The sequence below is a fragment of the Choloepus didactylus genome, chromosome 2 (assembly GCF_015220235.1).
Source record: "Choloepus didactylus isolate mChoDid1 chromosome 2, mChoDid1.pri, whole genome shotgun sequence".
Taxonomy (NCBI): domain Eukaryota; kingdom Metazoa; phylum Chordata; class Mammalia; order Pilosa; family Megalonychidae; genus Choloepus; species Choloepus didactylus.
The window spans coordinates 226052273-226074519 of NC_051308.1; the positions used below are offsets into that span (position 1 = coordinate 226052273).

The 22247-nt window shown below is 53.3% G+C and overlaps 1 protein-coding gene across 1 annotated transcript in view; it reads left to right on the top strand.

Moving 5' to 3' along the window:
• Positions 1 to 9867: 9867 nt before the first annotated feature.
• Positions 9868 to 22247, top strand: part of MYOM3 (myomesin 3) — a 54617-nt gene continuing 42237 nt past the window's right edge. The window contains exons 1-8 of the mRNA XM_037828182.1: positions 9868 to 10028; positions 10345 to 10425; positions 11145 to 11304; positions 12077 to 12234; positions 16352 to 16447; positions 17980 to 18068; positions 20065 to 20109; positions 21054 to 21194. Coding sequence (XP_037684110.1) covers positions 9868 to 10028; positions 10345 to 10425; positions 11145 to 11304; positions 12077 to 12234; positions 16352 to 16447; positions 17980 to 18068; positions 20065 to 20109; positions 21054 to 21194 — 931 coding nt within the window. The remainder of the gene's footprint in view (positions 10029 to 10344; positions 10426 to 11144; positions 11305 to 12076; positions 12235 to 16351; positions 16448 to 17979; positions 18069 to 20064; positions 20110 to 21053; positions 21195 to 22247) is intronic.

Below are 22247 nucleotides of genomic sequence, written 5' to 3' on the forward strand. Positions count from 1 at the left end.
GCAGACCATAAATTCCAGTTGTTTAAGCCAACTGCTTTGTGGTATTTGTTATAGCAGCCCTGGCAAACCAAGACAACAGGTATACAGATGAAGAAAGAAAGAGATGGAGATCAATGCTCCTGAGAGAAGGGGCAAGAGGTGGAAGAGAGGGGGAAGGGAAAGACAAAGCAAAGACTCCAAGGAAAGGGCCTCACCTGCCAGTGCCGGTGCCAGTGGGAAGCAGCCCTGCGAGCCCAGCCTACTCACAGCCCCTGGACTGCAGGGGCCCATTTTCCCTTCCCTCTCTAAGGAGGACAGCGTGTAAGGAAGACACATCTTGACCTGAGTATGAGAAGATGAGTATTTGGGATTAACTGAAGTGCAGGAGTGACAGAAGCAGGATAGGGAGACAGAAGCAGGTGGAGTACTTCTATGAGCAGGGAGAGAGGAGGCCGTGGGGAAGCAGGGGCCCAGGGCTCTCCACTTGAGCCACCAGGTGGGGCAACCAGCCAAGGACAGTTTGGTTGCCCTCTGAAAAAACTGGTAGGGAGGATCAGTGTAACTCGTAGGTGAAATAGGGGTCAAGTGTCATTTTGTCTTTAATGCTCACAAGCCCAGTGAAGGGAATGGAGGAGAAAAGAGGGGAAGGGAGGGGAAGGGAGGGGAGAAAGTAGGAAATATTTCAAGTACTAGCCAGATACTATTCCAGGTACTTTACACATATTAACGTTGAGTCTCACAACCATTCTGCCTAAGGTAAGTGTTCATTCATTCATTTTTTAAATGTAATTTTATTGAGATATATTCACATACCATACAATCATCCAAAGTATACAATTGTTCATATTTTCTTCAATTGGTGTTGTGTATTCAACACCACAATCAATTTTTGAACATTTTCATCACTCCAAAAAATAAAAATGAAAATAACAATAAAAATAAAAGTAAAAGAGAACACTCAAGGCATCCTATACCCCGCCTCCCCCACTCATTTACTTTTTTTAATTGAAATATATTCACATACCATACAATTATCCAAAATGTAAAGCAGTTGTTCACAGTATCATCATATAGTTGTGCATTCATCACCACGGTGAATTTTTGAACATTTTCGTTACTCCAAAAAATAAAAATAAAAATAAAAGTAAAAAGAACACTCAAAACGTCCCATATACCCCTCCTCCATATTATTCATTTACTTTTTGTCCCCATATTTTCTACTCATTTGTCCATACACTGAATAAAGGGAGTGTGAGCCATAAGGTTTTCACAATCACACAGTCATATATATGCTTATAGTTATAGGTTCACCTTCAAGAATCAAGGATACTGGATTGCAATTCAACAGTTTCAGATTTTTTCTTCTATTCTAATAAACTAAAAACTAAAAAGGGATATCTATATAACGCATAAGAGTTACCGTCCAGAATGACATCTTGACTCCATTTGAAATCTCTCAGCCATTGAAACTTTGTTTCAATTCTCCTCCCCCTTTTGGTCCAAAAGTCTTTCTCAATCACATGATGCAGGGTCCAGGCTCATCCCCAGGAGTCATGTTCCACATTGCCAAGGAGATTTATACCCCAGTGAGTTTATCTGCCAGGTTGGCTTAGAGAGAGAGGCCACATCTGAGCAACAAGAGAGACCCTCTGGGGGTGATTTCTAGGCACAATTATGAGTAGGATTAGCCTCTCCTTTGTAGTATCAAGCTTTGTAAGGGCAGGCCCCAAGATCGAGGGCTCGGCCTACTAAGCTGGTAGTCCCCAATGCTTGTGAGAATATCAGGAATTCCCCAGCTGGGGAAGTTTAAAATTTCCACATTTTTCCACAGTCCTTCATGGGGGCTTTGCAAATACTTTCTATTCTCTGCCCAAATTACTCTGGATTGTATCAGGGCTTCATGCTAACCTGAACAAACAGCAAAGACTCACTCCCTAGTCAAGGTTCCATGTACTTACAGCATTTGAGTAAACTGACAATACAAGTTAAATTATATAGCGTGCTATAGAAAAAACAGATTTTGCACCATATACCCATATCTCTTCCTTTGGTCCCAAACAGAAGTCAAAGTTTTAAAACACAGTTAGTATCATCCTGTAGCCTTTAGTTGGATCAACCTCAATCTCAACCAAGTCCATTTCGTTTATATCTCCAATCGAAGTCTGATCTCCTTTTCACCCTTTTTAGCAGCTGAGTCATGGGGAAATGCTGACATTCACAGATGCCGAACTCTGGCTCTGAGTCCCAGGTGCCACACAGACACCCAAAACTCCAGGGACCAATCACATCACACACAAACAGCTCAAAATCTCAAAATTTAGAAATAACTGTTACAACTCATGAGTAAATGTCTGCTGTAAGAGCTTACAATCTAGGGGCCTTTATATAAGCCTTCCCCTTATAGCCCATACTCCCAGATTCAATTCTCAGAATTTACACATTAGTCTATATTAGTCTATGTTATTAGTCTATATTAGTGAGGCATTATGCAGTTTGTCTTTTTATTTCTGGATTATTTCACTCAACCTACTGTCCTCACAGTCCATTCACTTCATTGCATCCCTCATAATGTCATTCTTTCTTGCTGCTCCCTCATGTAAAAACATCTTATGTTTGTACATTTAATCACTCACATTGACCACTCTAAGTTTCACTAAGTTATACAGTCCCAGTCTTTATCTTCTATCCTTCTTTCTGGTGTCATTCAGACTCCTAACCTTCTTCTTTCAACCATATTCACAGTCATCTTTTTTCAGTGTACTTACAATATTGTGCTACTGTCACACAGTATCTTGCTATCCATTTCTAGATCTACACAATCAATCCTCCAGAACATTCTATACTCCTTCAACATCAAATGTCCAATCTCTACCCTCTTTCTATCTCCTGATATCTTCATTTTTACAATCTTCTCCAAACCTCTCTCTCCTGTCTTTTCCCATCTGTCTGCAGCATTCCCTTTAGTATTTCTTGTAGAGGGGGTCACCTGTTCATGAACTCTCTCAGCATCTGTTTATCTGTAAATATTTTAAACTCTCCCTCATTTTTGAAGGGTATTTTTGCCAGAAGTAGGATCCTTGGTTGGAAATTTTTCTCTTTCAGTATCTTGAACATGTCATACAACTGCCTTCTTGCCTCCATGGTTTCTGCTGAGAGATTCACACTTGGTCTTATCAAGCTTCCCTTGTATGTGATGGATTGCTTTTCTCTTGCTGCTTTCAGAATTCTCTCTTTGTCTTTGACATTTGAAAATCTGAATAGTAATTGTCTTGGAGTAGGTCTATTTTGATCAGTTCTGTTTGGGATACGCTGTGCCTCTTGGTGCTGTAATTTTATGGCTTTCATAAGAGTTGGGAAATTTTCATTGATTATTTCCTCTATTATTCCTTCTGCCTCTTTTCCCTTCTCTTCTCCTTCTGGGATACCTATTACACGTATTTTTGTGTGCTTCATGTTGTCCTTCAGTTCCCTGAGACCCTGCTCATATTTTTCCATTCTTTTCTCTATCTGTTCCTTTGTGTGCAGGATTTCAGATATCCTGTTCTCCATCTCACTGATCCTTTCTTCTGCCTCTTCAAGTCTTCAAGTCTTCAATGTATGTCACCGTTGTGTTTTTCATCTCATCTATTGTGCCTTTCATTCCCTCAAGATCTGCCATTTGTTTTTTCAAGCTTATGAATTCTTCCTTATGGTAACCCAGTGCCTTCTTTTTATCCTTTCTCTCTTTTGTCACTTCTCTCTCACCTCATTGATTTGATTTAAAAGATTTGTTTGAACATCTATAATTAGTTGTTTCAACTCCTGAATCTCAGTTGAAATGCTAGTTTCTTCCTTTGACTGGGCCATATCTTCCTGTTTCCTGATGTGGCTCATGATTTTTTGCTGTCTTGGCATGTGGTTTTCTTTATTGGTTTATTCTTCAGGTTGTTTTCTCTCTTTTGCTTAAGGTTTTCTTGTTGATGAACTTTGATCTCTATCTTTTCTTTGTTTCTCTCCATGGCCCATTGTCAGGTTGGCTCTGCCCCCCAGTCTTCTCCCCCAAATCAGGTGCCCACTGTGGCCTGCCACAGGGATAGGAGGTAGGCACTGGGCACCCCAGCAAGTTCACTGTGTGTGGTAATACAAATCTGCTGGCTTGAAGTGGTGCTGTGTTTCCCACCGGCTAGCAAGACCTGGGTTTGTTTTGGGGCCCTGCTTTAACAGTTGGGTCTTTCCTATTTCTCAGCCAAAACAGGGCTGGGTTTCCATACAGGATGTGTAGACCCATTCCTGTGTTCCTAAGAAAGGGTCCTTGTACTTTCCAGACTGTCCAGCAGACGGCGCTGTTCAGTAACTTAATCGTCTGGTCTGCCTTGGAGCTTGGCTGCTGGCTGTTGCTTCCCGCAAGGGTGGGGGAAGGGCTTTCCAACCCAGGGCTGGAAACACAGTCTCTGTCCACTTTTTCTCAGTCTCTTTGTCCCTTACTGATCTGGGCCTTGAAATGTCCTCCCCTGTCCCCTGGGCCATCAAATAGTGAGGGTATTAAGATCTGTGCCCTTGATGGGAGGGGTCCCATCTGTCCCTTCCGTGCCTCAGAGAGTGAGTGAGGGTGATGGAAAATTCCTACATGATATTCCTTCTCTTTCTTCAATGCAGCATTTGCAGGGTCTTACTCAGTCTATATCTTCCTCCAGAGTTTCAAACAATTCAGAATTGTCCTTTTTTGTTGTTGTTGAATCTCTGGAGAGAAATTTTCAGTAGCTGTTTATGTCACCATGCTGATGACATCCAGCATATGCTCTTAATCCCATTCATTCATTTTTAACACATATCTATAAAAGACCCAGTTGGTGTCAGGCACTCTTCCTGGGGCTAGAGATATAGTGAGAAAGACAAGAAAGCAAGTGTCCTGCTGTCTTGGAGCTTGTCTCCAATTTACAGATAACGAAACTGAATCCCAGAAAGGAGGCCAATTTCTGCTTATTAGTGAGTAAAGCTGCGTAGACTTGAACAAAGGTTTGTCTAACTCAAGCCAACTAACTTTCACTCAGCCTCATGAATGAGGTGGCTGTATTTACATTCAGGAACATCAGGACCCCCCTGAGGGAGGTACTAGTGATGAGTGAGCAAAGGGGTACACATGAACCCCATGGCCAGAGGCTGGGGTAAGAGAAAACACTCATGGAGGTTTTGGTAGAGCTCTCATTTAGCAAAGGGCTATCAAGTACCAAACACTGTGCTGGAGGCTTTATGTTTCCCAATCGATCTTTATAGTGAGATGGCATTTACAAAGAGACATTATTATCCCCACTGTACAAATAATGAAACTAGAATGATTAAATGACTTGTCCAAGGTCCTACAGCTGCTAAGTGGTAAGGACGGAGTGGGAGCTCAGGGTGCACTGTGTTGAGATTTTAAAATCTGTGCCCTTGATGGGAGGGGTCCCGTCTGTCACTTCCGTGTCTCAGAAAGTGAGTGAGGGGGAGGGAAGATGACCGGCTGATCTGGGATTAGGTGGGGTTGATATTTAAGACCTACTTATTTATATATAAATATATTTAGACCTGTTTAAATGTCTGTCTCTGGCTGGACTGGAAACCCACCTACCTCTTTGTTTACGTACAGACTCCCAGCCATCCTTCACAGTGAATGTATGAATTTGAGTCCTGGATAGCCCTTCTTAGATTGGGTCAGTAGAGGATGGGAGAGGGAGGACAAGCGTTCTCCCCACCAAAGATGTGATTAACACCGGGGCCAGGGAGGAAGGGAGAGGAGCAGGCGAACTTAGAGAGGGGTTTTTAAGTGAGGCAGGAGATTAAGATTTTGTCCCCGAGTAGACTCAAGGCGTTGGGAAGAGTGATGGGCACATAGTTGTTGGAAGCCGGAGGCCCCAGGAGGAGGCCAGGGAGGGAAGCTGCTGGCACAGCCTTCCCCAAACCTGCTGATCCTCTGAGAGCTGGCTCAGGCATTGGCTCCCCATCACCCCCTGCTGAACTGCCTGTATCCCCTCTAGGCTAGGACCTCCTGCAGGTCAGGGGTCTTACCTGATTCCCTTCCACATCCTCAGTGCAAATGAATGAATGTGAGGGGAGAAGAATTGAGGTGGGGGGGTGGCAAAGTTAGGAAGAGGAGCCCACAGTGATCATTCAGGGAGTCGAGAAATTTCCACCAACGGTGAAGCAAGAAATCACTCTCCCATCCCTCTCCTCCCTCTAGTACCCCAAATACTCAGGACCCCACCATGGCAGAGCAGGAGCTGTATCAGTCACTGCTGGGGGTGGGTGAGCAATGACTGAAGACTCATTTTTAGGTCCCATTCCTTCCACCCTCTTTGTGAAATCTGGGTGTCCTGTCTCACTGTTTCCATTTTTTAGAAGGGGAATCAGATCAGAGAAGTGGGGCATCTTTCCCAGGGCTCCCTTCAGTCAGGGGAGAATTCAGATCAGAACTCCGGACAGCTGGGAGAACCACTCCTAATATGCCTTCCAGACAGCCAGGCTTGAGCCATGACAGTCTTTCCACTTTAAAGGGGTAGAGTTGGGCAGCGAGCTCGGCTGAGGGAAGGAGTGGACGCGGGGAGGCTAGGGTTGGGAGGAGGGCACAGCTCCACCTGTCGCTGCTGCCTGAGCAGTGCCAGGACAGGCTGGTCCCTCCCCTCTCCTTGCCCCCTCCCCCATGGTTCTCATCCATTGTCACTGCACAGTCTCAGTGCTGCTATATTTAAGACCCGTGTGGGCCCCAGGACCACAGTCTTCTCTTGGCGCTTACAGAGCCAAGGGCAAGAAGAGACCAAGGACCCCTCACTCTCCGGGATCTTCTCCCCAGAGACTCCTAAGGGGGCACCGCTGCTTCTGTGAGTTACCTCCAGGGCTCAGGGGTAGAGAGGGACACCCCCAGAAAGTGGGTGATTTCTGTGTGTGTGTGTGTGTTGGGCAAGGGGCCTGGGAAATTTGGAAAGAGAAAGCAGATACATGCTTAGGCAGCACCCCAAGTGAAAATGGGAAGGACCCTTGAGACATCCTGCCCTATCCCACTGTTCTGTGTGGTCCTGGGTCTTCTGAGCTGGGTCATTTGTGATGTAAATGCTGCAAAAAAAAAAAAAAAAAAAAAAAGACAGACATTTGGGGACCCCCTGGGAACTGGAGTCTTTCCGGTGAAGGCACAGGAATCGGCAGGGACGGGGGTCAGCTGGCAGGTCTGGCAAACGTAGAGCAATGCCGGCCGAGCCGGGCTGGGCCAACCTAGCAGGCAGAGAAGGAGGAGTGCGAGCACCTTGGATCGAAACCTTGGAGCCAGAACGGATCTCCCCCAGCTGCCGGGGTTTACTGGCAGGCAGCCAGGGCCTGGAGAGGGGAAGGAGTTCCTTGGGCTCCTTGGTGCCTGGGTCAGAGTTTTGGCTTCTCCGAAGCTGGTGGAGCCACTGGTGAACACATCCTGGACAGACAGACTGGGCAAGGTATGGCTCTGCTCCCTGCCCGCTGAACGGAGCCCCTAGGCCATCAGTTCTCTGCGGGGCTTCAGCAACGTCCCTCAACTTCTCTGTGCTTCTCTTTTCCCCCTGAGGAAGGGGCGAGGCCTCCTTGCCCTTGCCCTTATGAGGCCAGGGAGGAAGGTGGAGGGCTGGGTCAGGACACCGGGCGGCAGCAGCTCTTTTCCCCGGCTTTGAACCACAAGAAAGTATATGGGGTGGGGCAGTTTCCCCTCTGGGCACACACCCCACTGACCCCTCCCTGGAAGGCATGCACAGCATTTTGAAAAGAGAGTACTCTGGCCCTGTGGGAAAAGGGCAGGGGAAGCTACAAACCTGTCCCCACTTAATCCCCAGCATCAGTCAGTGCTTTAAAAAGAATCAGTGGCTCATTGGCTAAACTCAGGGGTCTGGTTGCTGGAGGCCCAAGAGGTCAGGGACGAGCACCAGGCCCAGCACCCGCTGTGCTAATCAGGAACAGAGCATCCAGGGGCTGGGAGCCAGCGGCTGACGCCAGGAAACCTTAACCCTCAGCTGCTGGGGCCAGGGCTCTGGTGACCATGGAAAGCCAGCCAAGGAAGCTCCCTCTACCCAGGGTACCCACCAGCTCTCCTCTTGGGCTTAAGGAGAGACGAGCAGTTGTGAGCTGGGTGGGTCTCCTCTAGGTGCAGAGAGACCCTCTTCCATCTGGGAGGGGCTGGATGCAACGTCAAAGGGATGGCTTTCCCAGCACGTCCAGCTGAGATTATCAGCATGAAGCCAGGGAACCTTTAGGGGCAGCCCTTCATCCCAGCCAACACCATGAACCCATCCATCCTCTCTTTCCTGGTGTCCACAACCCCCATCCCTCACAGCCAATCTAAAGGAAGCAAAGTCTTAGGAATTCAAAGGAGTAAATGCCCATTAAGATTGACCCGCAACAGCCTCAGGCCCCCAGCACCCCACAAGAGGGCCCTTCAGACCATCTTAGATGCCATGTACTTTGAGAAATGGTCCCCCAGGTTCATTTTCACACTTAGCTCACAGTGCAGTCTACACACACACACACACACACACACACACACACACACACACACCCAGCAGACCCCTCGGGAGCCAGGGCAGAGCCAAACCTCATAGAAGCAGACAGGATGAGCGTGAGGCAGTAGCTTGCTTCTTGTTTCCTTCAGAGGCCTGCCGACCAGAATTCCCACCTGCCTGAGGTGTGAAAACCATTCCAGTGATTCCAGATTCCACCGCTGGAGCTCTGTCTAGTGCTAGCTCCCATCCTAGAGCTTTAGCATCAGAGGGGCCCTCAGAGACCTGGCAGTGACACAGAGGCCAGAGCTGGGAAAGAACTGAGTGCAAAAGCCCAAAGCCAGCGAGCTCAGTGGCTTCCCACACTCCTCACTTGTCTCCACTTCCATGGATTTGTTCCCTGATTCCCGAGCCTCCTGCAGATTAACTTGATCCAACCCTACAGGGCACCATCTAGGGACCTAGACCTGAGCCTCAAGGGGGTGAGAAGAAAGGCCGTGCCGCCCACCTCTGTATCCCCAGCCTCAGCTATGGCCTGGCCTCAAGCAAACGGACAGCACAGAGATCGAGAGGGCTCAGGAGCCATGCAGGTCTGGGTGCTGGTCAGGGACCCCTCCTTCCACATCCAGCTGCATCACCTTGGGCAAGTGGCTTTGCTCCTGTGGCTTGGGGAAGGGTGGCAATTGCATTTGAAAACTCCTAACAGGGGCCAGCACACAGTAAGTGCCCACCAGAAGCCTTACAATCCTGTTGAGGAGTCAAGATGCACAGATATGAGATAGTTAAATAGCGAGGGGATGCATTTTCTGAATCAGAGCTAAATCATGGCACGCTGATAGAAGTACAAAAGAGCCTTGAGGAGGGCAAGTTCTAGATGGCGTGGTTCTTCAACGTTGGTGTCTAACCCTTATGAAGTGCTGGCCATGAGCCAGGCTCTCACCTTTACAACCACCCTGGGAGGTTGGTAGATCTTTCCGCAGATGAGGAAACCAGTGTGGGCAAGTCTCAGGGGTAGGGCTGAGCATGGCCTCTGCCAGCAGGGAGGACACCAGCCCATCTCGATTTGTAGACACAGTGCCTGGACATCACAGTGATCAGTCACTCGTCTGGGAAACTGAGGCCCAGAGAAGGCAAGCCTTGCCCCAGGTGGTCCAGTGAGGGAAGGGCAGGGCTGCAGCTGGAAACCAGGGCCAGCTCCCTGGTACAGAGCTCTGCCTGCTCAGCTGGGAGAGGACACAGGGTGGTGTTTAAGCCCAGCTCGGAGCCCAAAGCCTGTTTCCCTGCCTGCCCGCTGGAGAGAGAAGCCCCTGCCTTGCAGAGCTCCCAGGCTATTGGGAGGACCACGTGGGGCAGGGATGGATGGATGGACGCCTGAATGGATGACCGTGCACCTTGGCCTTTGCAGGTGGTCGCCCACGTGGCCATGACTCTGCCCCGCAACCCTGGGAGTGCTGGGGTGCCCCGGCCCCCCCAGGCCATGGAGGTCCACAGGCTGGAGCACCGCCAGGAGGAGGAGCAAAAGGAGGAGCGGCAGCGGAGCCTGCGCATGGGCTCCTCAGTGCAGAGACGGACCTTCCGCAGCAGGTGGGAGCCTCCGGGCTGGGGACCCTCCCCAGCCACCGCCCTACCCCCCAAGCCCCCAAACCAAGGGGAGACATAGTCCTGCCATGTGGAGCTCTAAATCTGATGGGGAAACACAAGCCCTGTCACCTGGAGCTCTCATTCTGAAAGGGGAAGACACCGCCCTGCCCTCCAGAGACCCCAGGCTGGGAGGACAGGCACAGCCCTGCCTGCTAGCTCCCAGACGCTGAAGTGGGTGGGTGTAGCCCTAACCTCAGGGAGCCCCCAGCCAGATTCCAATCCTGCAGGACCCTGTTAATGCCTCTTTCCCTGGGAGCAGTGACGAGGAATATCAGTTCACTGCTGAAGACTATGCCCTCGCAGCAGCCCTGGCTCTGACAGCCTCCTCAGAGAAGTCTTGGTAAGTCAAGTGACCTTTCCAGAGAGCCCTGGGCTAGGAAAGAGGTCATCTTGTCTAGTCCCCTGCCTCTGCGCTTGGCATCCATGCTGAGCTCAAATCACCTGCCCAAAGTGACACATCCAGAGGAAGGGGCTAGACCAGGATTCATGGAGCCCACCATACTACCCTCTGGCGGGATTCAGAGGCAGGACCATCCCCACGGGACAGGATGGGGCCTTCACCTCACCAATGGGGTCCACATGGTGGAGTTGGGGCTGGGGATGGGGAGAGGAGGAGCAAGTAAATCAGCCCCAAGTTTTAGAATTGAGTCGAGCAGGAGACAGGAGGTCAGCGTCACAGCGTCAGAGGCAGTGGGGGTTTGGGGCGGTGCCCTGGGGGAGGGGGCCGGGGGCCTGGTCCCCCCCATCCTGAGCCTCAGTTCCCTGCCCTGTGATTTGGGGAGACTAATCCCCAACCACTTGGTTGCAGTGAAAACAAGATGAATAAAGATTAATTACAAGAGTCTTGCAAACCGTTAACAATCAATGAGCATTAATTAAGCACCTACTGTGTGCGGGGCCCTTTCTGGGAGTTTGAGGGGCAAGAGAAGATTCAAAGTTGTTCTTGTTCTCAAGAACCCTCGAGGGCAGCTGGCAGTGATGGGTGTGAGCCTTGAACTGGCTGGGACGCCCCGGGGCCTGCCTCCACTGCCCAGGCCCTGACAGCCTCTGTGGCCATAGGGAGGCCCAGCTGAGGCGCCAGATCTCCGCCGTGGAGCTGGAGGAGCGCGGGCAGAAGCGGGTGGGCTTCGGCAACGATTGGGAGAAGATAGAGATCGCCTTCCTACAGACCCACTGGCTGCTGCGCCAGAGACGTGACCGGAAGGCGCTGAGGCGGCAGGTGAGGGGGTGGGCCGAGTCCTCCAGGCCCTCTCCGAGCTGCCCGCCTCACCCCACTTCCACTTTCTCAGAAGGAAGAGTCCTGGCCCTGGGGTTCAACCTGGCTTGGAATCCCAATGCCACCACCTTCAGGCCATGTGACCTTGGCCAAGCAGCTTGGCCTTCCCAAGCCCCGGTTTTCTCATCTGTATAGTTGGTATGGTTGTATCAGCCGCCAGTGTTGAGGTGGGAATTTCATGAGGTTGGGTTTGTAAAGTGACCCTCCCAATGCCGTGGTCACAGAAGACCCTCAGGAAATGCTATTCCTGACAAATGTCAGGGATCTGAAGCCATGCTCCGTGCCCCGTCCCTGGGTTACTGATATTTAAATAGGATTTTTCAGTGCCAACCACTATTTTGAATGTTTTTCACATGTTAACTCATCAAATCCTCACTACAAGTCTACGTGAGAGTGGAGGGTATTGTTATCATCCCCATTGTACAGATAAGTAAACTGAGGCACAGAACTATTGGGCAAACTGCCTATGGTCCCACAGCTACTAAGTGGCCAAGTTACGCCTTGACCCCAGGCCAGCCGGTTCCAAAGCCCATGCCCGCCAGTTCCAAAGCCCATGCCCGCCCACTGTGCCACACTGCCTCTCAGCTGGTGGTAAAGAGGGCGCTCCAGCCCCTGTGCATCTCTCTACAGAACTTGGACATCAGGGGAGAGGGTGCTGGCAAAGATGGTGGAGAGGTAGTCCCCTGGCTCACAGGAGACCACCTCCTACCTGCAGACAGAGTTGAAAATCCGAGAAGCCAAGGAGCTGATGGAGCTGTGTTCTGGCCGGGGGCCTTGGTTCTGGATCCCTCTGCGCTCCCACGCCGTCTGGGAGCACACCACCGTCCTGCTGACCTGCACGGTGTTTGGCTCCCCTCCGCCCCAGGTCACCTGGTAAGCCGCAGGGGCAGGAGGGACGGGTCCTTCCTCTGCCTCCCCTCTCTGGGACCCCAGGGTCACGTGAATGCAAGTTCCTTACAGCCCAACATCTCCCTTCCTGGAGCCCAGTTCCTCCCCCAGTTCTTGCTGCCTTGGAAAAGCTGGAGACCCACAGACCCCAAACCTACCCCCACCACCACCACCTGCCCTGCCCTGCCCACTCCCCAAATACAGCAGCAGCTGCTGGGGTTATTCTTAGCCACCTCCCAGCACACATGGGGCTGGAAGTCTGGGCCCCTGGGGAGCCGGTGCTTGTAAAAATATGATTCTGGCAGCATGAAAAGGCAGCTGCTCCGAGCTGGGTACCTCTGGGTTGGGGGATGGCAGGTGGCAGGAGTGGGGGGTGGGGAGTAGGTGAGGAGGCCGGGGAGAGCAGGGGAGGGGTCCTACAGTGAGAAGGAGCTCAGGCCTGGGGTGGGAGCCCTGTGTTCCAGCCCTCTGTGTCTCTCCCAACTCAGCGTATGGGCTCAGCTGAGCCTCCTAACCTCCCTGGGGCTGCCTCAGTTTCCTGCTCTGTAGACGGTGAAGACCTCCTGTCCTGCTTGCCTGCCCTGGGGACTGAGCACCACAGCAGTGTGGAAGCCCTCAGGACCTGGGCTGGGAAAGCAGGAGACCTCACTCCTGAGAGTATAACCACAGCAGAGCTGCAGAGTCTGGGCCCTGCCCGAAGAGGGAAGAGGGAAGGCGGCAGGGCCTCCTAAACTCGTTCCGGGTCTCAGTTCTTCACAGAAGGAGGCGTGTCATTCATTCATGTGGTTGAGCTCACTGTTCACCGAGATCCCCCTGGTCTAAGGCCCATCACCAGGCACTTGGAAGGTGGGGAAGGACTTCAACAAATTTTTACCAAGTGTGTAATCTGTCCCAGGCCCAGAATCAGGCACTGGAACTCAGAAATGAACCAGACCCCATCTTGCCATCAAGGACTCTCAGGCCAGAGGAGAACTGTGGGCACAGAGAGAATTACATTCATGGGTGACATTTGAGATAAAAGAGTGGGAGGTGAAGAGCAGGGTGTGTCCAACATGGCCTAGGGGATCTGGGAATGCTTCTCAGAGGAGGTGGCATGAGCCAGATGTTGAGGGATGAGCAGACCATGGTCTACTAGGAGAGAGAAGTCAAGCACACGCATCACCCAGACCCAAAGGAAAAAGCAGTATGTTATACTAGAATCCACTTCTCAACTGGCCCAGCACTCTCTCATTTGAGCCTCAGGGCCACCCATGAGGTAGGGGCCATTGCTGAGGCCATCAGGGCTCCAGGGAGGTAGCACGCATTGCCTAAGTTTGCACAGGCAGCGTGGCCAGCGTTCAACTTGGACTTCCCAACTCCAAACCCATAGCCCTTTCCACTGGCCTGGAAGGTAGGAACGTGGTAATGACAGTCTGTTTTTTCTTGAAACACAAGAGATGCTCAGAAATCAGAGAAATAAGAAGCACTTAGGCCTGGAGCCATCAAGGAAGGAGGTGCCTTGAGGGTGTTGGCATCGGGCGGGTCACTGCCAGTGGGCATTCATTCTAAACAGGGTGCCAGGCACCCTGCAACTGCTGGCCCAGGAAGAGGATTGTTCCTGACCCACGGCCTGGGCTAACTGGGGGTCGGCACCTCAGCTGTCTGGGCCCGGCAGCCAAGCCCGGCCCTTCCCCGGCACTGAGGCCCACATCTAAGGCATTCCGTGGGTGCATCTCGGGGAGGGGACTTGTTCCCACCCCCGCCAACAAGGTTGCCACAACAAGGAGCCAAACGTTCCTTCCAAGGTGCGGAAGTCAAGGCCAGGCCCACGTCCAGCCAGAGGGACTAGGTGGCCCCTGGCGTTCCGGAGTCTGGTTTTCCATCATCAGGCACCTCAAGGCAGCCATAGTTCGTCCCGGGGCCGGCCTGTGGAGGATCTGTCCAGGCCCTGGTAGAGACCTGGCCCCCGGATCAGGAGGAAGACCCTGGTTCCCAGGGATTGTCAGGCAAGTCCACTCATTCAGTGGTTATTAAGCACTTCCTGCACACACAGGCAGAGAGGACTCAAACACACAGCCTGCCCGCAAGGCACTTAGACTCTTGCAAGGCTGGAGGCACACGCAGAAAGCATTTAGCAGGCACCCAGAGGGTTTGTGAACTGAATTAACTTGAACCAGTGTCCCTAAGGAGGCAATCTGACATTGGAAGGCTGAGGAAGGGTTTATTCTTGTGGCAGGAAGACTTCAGGAAGGAGGTGGGCCTCGAAGGAAGTGGAAGACGTGCATTGATGGGGGAGGTGCATCTCAGCTTAGGAGACTGGCTGAGGAAAGGACAGGAAAGCCTCAAGGCAGGGTGTTAAGGCAACCCCAAGCCTGGGCCAGGGGTACAAGGAGGAGATGTAAAATGCTCTGGGAAGAAGGGTGAGGCCACACGGGGGGAGGGGGACATGAGGAGTGTAGGGGGAGTGAGGGGTGGAACGGGAGGGGGGAGACTTGAACACCAGGACGAGGAAACCTGGAGACCACGGACAGGTGGAGAGGACTCCAAGACCCACAGTCCTTGTCTGTAGGGTCAGGGGATGAGGCAAGGCTCCCATGGGAGGCCTCTGAGGAAACCACTGTGGCATGGGGTGTTAGAAACTCTGCATGCCAGTCTCCAGGGTGTCCGGCAACACTGGGGTGAGGCCCAGTCTGGCCATGTTCCCACCACAGAAATGGGTCAAGGCCAGGTTCTCACTGACACCAATTAGAATCCATCTCTCAGGCCAAGCATCCTCAAAAAGTAAAATCTAACCAAAATATGCAAAGGAAAAAAATATTTTGAGAAAAACAAAAATCATGCCCACTTCTGCAGGCCCCTTTGGGCCGGGATCCTCACTCGACATTAGCGTATTTTATTATCAGCTGCCATTAGGTGCCTTCACTGGCCTGGCCGCCGGGCAGGAGACTGAGGCAGAGAAAAGCCAGGATGAGAGCTGAGGTCTCCAGTCATCCAGGCTGTGCCTGGAGCTGCAGCTACTACTTGTTCCAGGAAGGGGAGTCTGGAATGTTCCTGACAGGTGTGGGGTGGGGGGCCTGACCCACGCCCCAGGCCTGAGAGGGCTGGAGTCTTGCCTTCCCCCACAGGAGACTTAGTCGAGCTCCTTCTGTACAGGGCGCAGCCTGGGGGCTGTGTGGAGGGGTCTGGGGGCTGCGCCATTTGGTTGCCATGGAGACCAACAGCCCAGGCAGGAGGTCTAAGAAGGCAGCGCACAGAGGCTGGGGTACCCTGCTTGGCCGGGGCCACCTCATCGACCTCAACCACCACCACCCCAGGCAGAGAGCAGGGCTGGCTTGCCCAAGGTCACAGAGCGTTCTGTCAGGAATCCAGGCCTCCTGATTCCTGACCCCACGGGCCTCCAGAACACCCTCCCTGGCCTAACGGGCTGTGAGGAGATGCTCAGCCACCTCACTGCCCAGTCTGCACAGCAAGGAGGAGACCCCAGAGTTTACAGACAACAAAAGGGGTTCCCAGGATGCGGCTGGGCAGGCTGACCCGCTCGGCCACCCTTGGGACTCCCTGGGGAGTTTTTGGAAATTTGGATGCTGGGGTCCCACCCCCAGAGATTCTGATGTAATTGATCTGGGAGGCATCTGGGCCTGGAGAGCTTTAAAAGGCTCCTCAGCTGATTCTAAAGAAGCTAAGATAAAGAACTGCTCTCCTGAGGCGTCAGCACGGGAGTGGGGACCAGATGTACCTTCCCTGGCAAACCTCAGAGAGGAAAGAAAAGCCAGGCACAGACCTGGGACCTCTGGGGACCCCCTGCTGGGGGAGGGGGAGGTGCTCCTAATTCCAGGGTCCTTCTCCTTTGTATCTCCCACCCCCCTTGAGCATCTACAGCATGTGGGGCACCAGGGAAAGGCTGTACATGCCATACCCCATCGAATCTCTCAGCAATCTGCAAGGTCGGAGCTGTTGGTACCCCCATTTGGGGACAACTGAGGTTCAGATTAGCAGAAGTGCTGCTCCGGGTGGCACAGGCGAGTGAGCAGAGCATGGTGAAGTTAGAATCCAGGTCTGAGAGGCCCCGCATCCTTTCGGCTGGGAACCACACCACCTGCCACAGACAACTGTGTCTCCACAGGTACAAAAATGACGTGCGAATCGATCCCCGCCTCTTTCCCGCCGGGAAGTACCTGATCAAGAACAACTACGGGCTGCTGACCCTGGAGATTCGGAGGTGAGACGGTGAGCCTCAGAGGGACTCATCACCCCCAGACCCCACCACCACCAAAGCCGGAGCAGAATCCCAACCCCTTCCTTGGAGCAGTGTTTCTGGAGTTTTCCTTGTCTGCAGAATTATCTGGGATGTTTGTGAAAATATCAGTTCCTGGGGTCACCTAGCTTTCCATAAGATTCAGGTTGAATTGGTCTGGAGTGGGGCCCATGAATCAGTATTTAACACCCACCCCAGATGATTCCAAAAACTTGGACTACACCATGAGAAATTCAGACTCCAAGGCTAGCAGCAAGGACTGAACTCTGAGTTCGGCATGTTGGAGGTGCATGGAGGGAGGCCATATGGAAACATAAAAGCACAATCCACCCCACCCCTGCAAAAAAAGGGAGCCTTGTTAGCATGTGATGCACATATTGAGTTCCTCCCAGGAGCCAAGCCCTGTGCCAGGCGCCTGATGCATATTGTCAGTGATCTTCACCACGGTAATTTGAGGGAAGCTTCACCCTCCCCGTGTTACAGACGGGAAAACAGAGGCTCCAAAAGGTTAAGGAGCTTGCTCCAAGTTGCACAGCTAGTACGGGACAGGCCTGGATTTGACCCCTGGTCTTTTGATCTGGGGTCTTTACAATAAACCAAACTCTCTGCCTGCTAGCTACTACCTGCTCTGGGATCAAAGACCCCAAGATAAGTAGGACATTGATCCTGCCTTCCAGAGGCAAAATGGGACATGTGGACACAAATGCCTGACCGTACCAGGCTACAGGAGGGAGGTGGTACAGTCAGGGAAGACGTGCAGGTCCAGGAGAACCTCCAGGGGCAGGTGGCACTGGCCCTCAGAGCAATTCCCACCTGGAGCGACCAGGAGAGGCATCACGGGGCCTTCTGCTTGCACATCCCACCACCTCCTCGCTCCGTCATCTGAGATACGGTGTCTGGAAATTGTCTGCCATCCCATGGGCCCCTGGGATGGAGCCGGCCTAGCTTCCACTGGGATCATGGCAGGGTTGGCCTGGCTGGTGGTGAGACCCAGGCCTGAGAACAAGGGCACCCGAGCATCTAGTCCAGTTCTTCCCCACGCTGGCAGTGTGCCTCGGACAAGTCTGTCCCCTGCTCTGTGTGGAAGGAGGAAGCTCCTGCTCAGGATTCTGACTTCGAGGTGTCAATAGGACAAGAGGCAGTGCCCGGGAGAGGGCTCACCTTAAAGCAGGTTGACTCTGGGTAGGTCACTAACTTCTGTGCTCCTCCAGAGTCAACGCATGTGGCACATTATGTTTTCAAAGCACTTTTCCCTGAGGTGGTTTAAGCTGGTATTAGGTCCCCAGTTTTTCAGAGGAAACCAAGGCCCAGAGAGGTTTAGTGGCCCACCCAAAGGATGCAGCTCTTTGAAGGTGGGGCCTGAACTAGATCCCAGTCTCCGCCTTGCACCATGAAGCCCTCCTGTGAATCCCAGTCTTTCTCTCCCGCCACTGAGGACTTGCATTTCCATGGAGCCCAGCAGCCTTGGGGGGCACTTCTCCCTCTCCCCTTTTCAGATGCACTTTTGAGGACTCAGCCACCTACACCGTGTTGGTGAAGAACACCTTCGGCCAGGCCTCCTCCTACGCCAAAGTCCTCGTCCGCAGTAAGTCCTTCCATTCCTCCTGGCCAGGCTGGACGTGGGTCTGTGGTCAGCCTTGAGGAACAGCCCCTGCCACCCAGGGGTGTTTGGCCCAATAGCAGGTCACCAGGACAGAAGCAGAGATTCCTACTTCACTGGGGACCTTGGGAGCAAGCAAACAGGAGTCTCCTCCCTCAGATTGGCACAGGCAGCAGTGCCCACTTTCGGGTCCGGTGGTGAGGCAGGGGAGGGACAGGATCACCTGCCACTGTGGATTGGCATAAGATGATTACGAGGAGAGGGAAGGAGACCTGACATCTTCTGAGCTCCCACTGTGCACCCAGCGTACTTAAGTATCGTCACGTTTCATCTGGAACTAGTCGCAGCAGGGCTGGGGCTTGAACTGCCTCTTTGCGGGGCCACCAGCAGCGTGCATGTGTGAACTGGGGGGACGAATTAGAAAAAGGGGCCCGAGTCCACGTCCTGGCTCTGCCATGACTAGCTGTGTGAACCTGACCAGGCCGCTTCTCTGAGCCTCCATTTCCTCATCTCTTAATAACGGGGGATCCTAGTACCTCTGTCAAATCCTCGTGTTGATTAAATGAGACGAGATGGATAAAGCTGACGGGCAGTAGGCTCTTGGGAAAGCATGACTCACCTCTTCGTTCCCAGGACCAGGGAGGAGCACTTCCCGAGAGGTCAAACCACGGAGAGCCTCTGGGCCCAGGAGAACACCGTCTCCTGTCCTTAGGGCCCCCGAGACAGAGGCACGCTTGTCCCCTCCTTCCTGTCACCCTTACTCTCTCAAACACGCACGCTCACACACACTCTCCCTCACACACACGCACACAGGGGCTCCCTGGGCAGCTGTCTGGGCAACAGCCAGGCTGGGGTCCAGCCCCCCCTCCCTGCCTCTCATCAGACCCTTGTTAAACTGTCCTCACAGTCCCCTCCACACCACCCCTGCCCTGTTCCCCAAATAACTCTTGAGTGGCAACTGTCCCACTGCCAGGACAGGCTCTTCAGGCAGAAATGTGAGCTGTCCCCAGAGCTGTGCCCGGAGTGCACCTAAGGCCAGGCATCGGCGCCCGCCTCCTTCTGCCCGTCCAGCCTTCCCACCACTTTGTCCAGATCCCTGTCCCTCCTTCCACCAAGGCCAGCAGCCCTGGGACCTCCCAGGTTCTTCTTGGCCCCCAGACTCCAGCCAGCCCCCAGCTAAGAGCATCCCCTCATGGCCACTACCACCCCGCCCCCTGCTCTCGTCTCCATAGCAACTGCAGGGTCCTGGCAGAAGGCCCTAGGCTGGAGGCAGGAGCCCTGGGTTCTGTTCCTGAGTCCTCCAGTGACTCTCTGTGTGACTTTGGGCAGCCTTCTGTCCCCTCTGGGCCTTGCTCACGGAGGGCCTTTCCAGGGAGACAGTGCCACATCACGGCTTCGGCTCTGGAACCAGGCTGCTGGGTGTGGGCTGGGTGATAATGCCTCGGTTGCCTCATCCCCGTGCGAGGAGGCTGATGGCACCAACCGGCCAGGGCTGTTGTGAGGAGTAAGAGAGTAAATACGTGGTGCGTGGTAAGCACCATGTCAGCGGCGACTGTTCTTTATTACCTGCGGGTATGTGTCACCATTACCTTGGATTTTGCCCTTTAGCCCCCACCCCTGTGGGCTCTCCCTGAGCCCACCAGAAACTGCAGAGGCTCCAACTGTGACCTCCAGCTCCACCTCTCTGTAGATGGTGTGTGACCCTGGCCACGAGTGTGGGCAGAGGAAGGAAAGCTCCTACTCTGCCGGCTCTTGCTGAGGGCTCTGTCCATGTGGACCCCACCACCATCGGGTAGAAATTATTGTCCCCACTTTCTAGTGAAGGAACTGAGGCACAGAGGGGTGAAGAAACGTTCCCAAAGTCACAGCATGGGCCACCAACAGACAGGGACTAGAACCCAGGCCGCAAGCCTATGCCTCCAAAATCTCGTAGGAATGTGGAGCCTGAACCTTCTCAAACTCCATTTGCTTTGGTTTTCAGCCTACCTGGGTAAGGAAGCTGGCTTCGATTCGGAGATCTTTAAAAGTAAGGAGGCTGGGGGAGGGACACGTGGCTAGAGGGTGGGCTTGGGTGGGGAGGGGTGCCTGGGATCTTGTTCAGGCTTCGGCCCCCCCACAGCCCCTTTCTAGAATACAGCCATCCATTGTCCACAAAAGGCTGTCTGCTGGGGTTGGCCTATGAGCCCCCTGCAGGCTGGCGTCTGGAGTCCCAAGACATCCCCGATCTGGTCCCCAGCCACTGAGCTGTCCTCTGTCCAAAGCTGAATTAGAAATGTAAATCCACGGCCCAAAAAGACAGATGAATGTGGCCCTCAGATGTCTGCTATTTTTGGCTTAATCAGGTCTCCATTTAGATAAGTCTCTTCTCCACCCCCAGCCCCCACCCCCGAACCAGGCCCTTCCTCTCCATCAGGGAACGTGAATCCTGACTGCTTCCTGGCTGCTAAAACAAATCCCACACAATGGGTTGGCTTAAACATCAGGAATTTATTGGCTCATGGTTTTGAGGCTGGGAGAAGTCCAAAAGTGAGCAAGGAATCAGCAAGTGATGCATTCTTCCCAAAGACTGGCACACTGGGGCCGGCTGCCCGTGGTCCTGGGGCCTCGGCTTCTCGCTCACATGGCAGCCTCTTCTTCCTCCTCCAGGTTCCACTGACTTCCAGTCTCTTGCTCTTCCCCAGGGCTTCTCTTTCCATGTCCAATTTCCTTTACTTATAAGGCCTTCAGCCCTGTTGGACTAAGGCCCAGCCTCACTCAGTGTGGGGACACCCTAGCTAAAAATGTCCTCAAAGGTCCTGTTTGCAAATGAGTTCACCACCACAGCGTTGACATGATTCAATCCCCAACACTGACCCAGAGAAGTTGGGACACCCCAGAAGGGTCCTCATTCCCATCTAAGCCCCAGGCCCGGTCTCTGCCCCGGACCCACCACCCAGAAGACTCCCATCCCAAATGTCTGTTCCCACCCAGGACGGATGCTTGGCCGCAGCGTAGAGTTCACATCGGTGCTGAAGCCTGTCTTTGCCCGGGAGAAGGAACCCTTCTCCCTGTCCTGCTTGTTTTCAGAAGATGTGTTAGACGCCGAGCAGAACATCCAATGGTTCCGAGATGGTGAGGACACCCCAGTTCTGGCCCCCACATTCCAGCAGCACCCCCCACTCTGCAATTCAACTCACAGCCAGAGAAGCCCCAGAGGCCAGAGAGGGACGAGGCCTTGGCCACTTCCTCATCCCTGGGCCCTTGGTGGAGGGAGAGACGAAGTGGAGTTAGGGGGCTGACGAGGCAGGGAAAGCAGGAGCACAGCCAGCAGCGGTCAGATCAGACCATGCGCCGTCTACGGGATCTGCTCCATGGCCCAGTGGCACTCACACTGGGAACACAGAGGCAAAGGCCAGGAGGCAGGACAGCACAGACGTGCCCACAGCGGCTGTGACAGTGGCATGGGGCTTTTAGGGTCAGGGTGCAGCCAGATGGTAAACGGCTGTGACTCATGGGCTGGGAGACTTCTGGGAATGTCGTGGGAAAGGGCTGGAGAAGCCTGGTCAGCTGGGGCGCTGAGGAAGTGGCCGCGCGAGAGAAGAGGAGGGTGGCTGGACCTCAGCTAACGGACAAGGAGTACAGCACCCCACCCCTGGCACCCCAGCTGCTGGGCAGGGGCCGAGGAGTGGGGCGGCCCTAAGGGGCCCAGAGGAACAGCGGCAATAAAAAGGCTGAGAGGTTTTCCGGAGCCCTTCGATCTTCTGGACTCCAGAGGCTGCTGACAGCAAGGAGGGAGCTTTATGTTAGACAAAGAGAAGAGGTGGCCCTGAGCCCAAGTCCCTCTCTGAGTCCGCACCCTTCATTAAGCCCCTGTCCCCTCACAAAGCTTCTGATGCCACTATGGAGCTCCCCACCCCTTCTCTGAGCCCTCAGCCCCTCACTGAGTCCCCACTCCCTCTCTAAGCCCCCACCGCCTCTTTGAGTCCCCATCCCCTCACAGAGCTACTGACCCTCAAACAGAGCCCCATCTCTCTTACTCCCACCTCCTCACAGAGCCTCCAACTTCCTCCCTTGCTGATAACCATTTCCCTAAACCCTCGATCCCTCACGGAGCCCTCACCCCCTCACCAGAAGGGGGCTCAGCTGCCACCTGGGCAAAGCCCTGAGGCCACCACCCTCACCCCC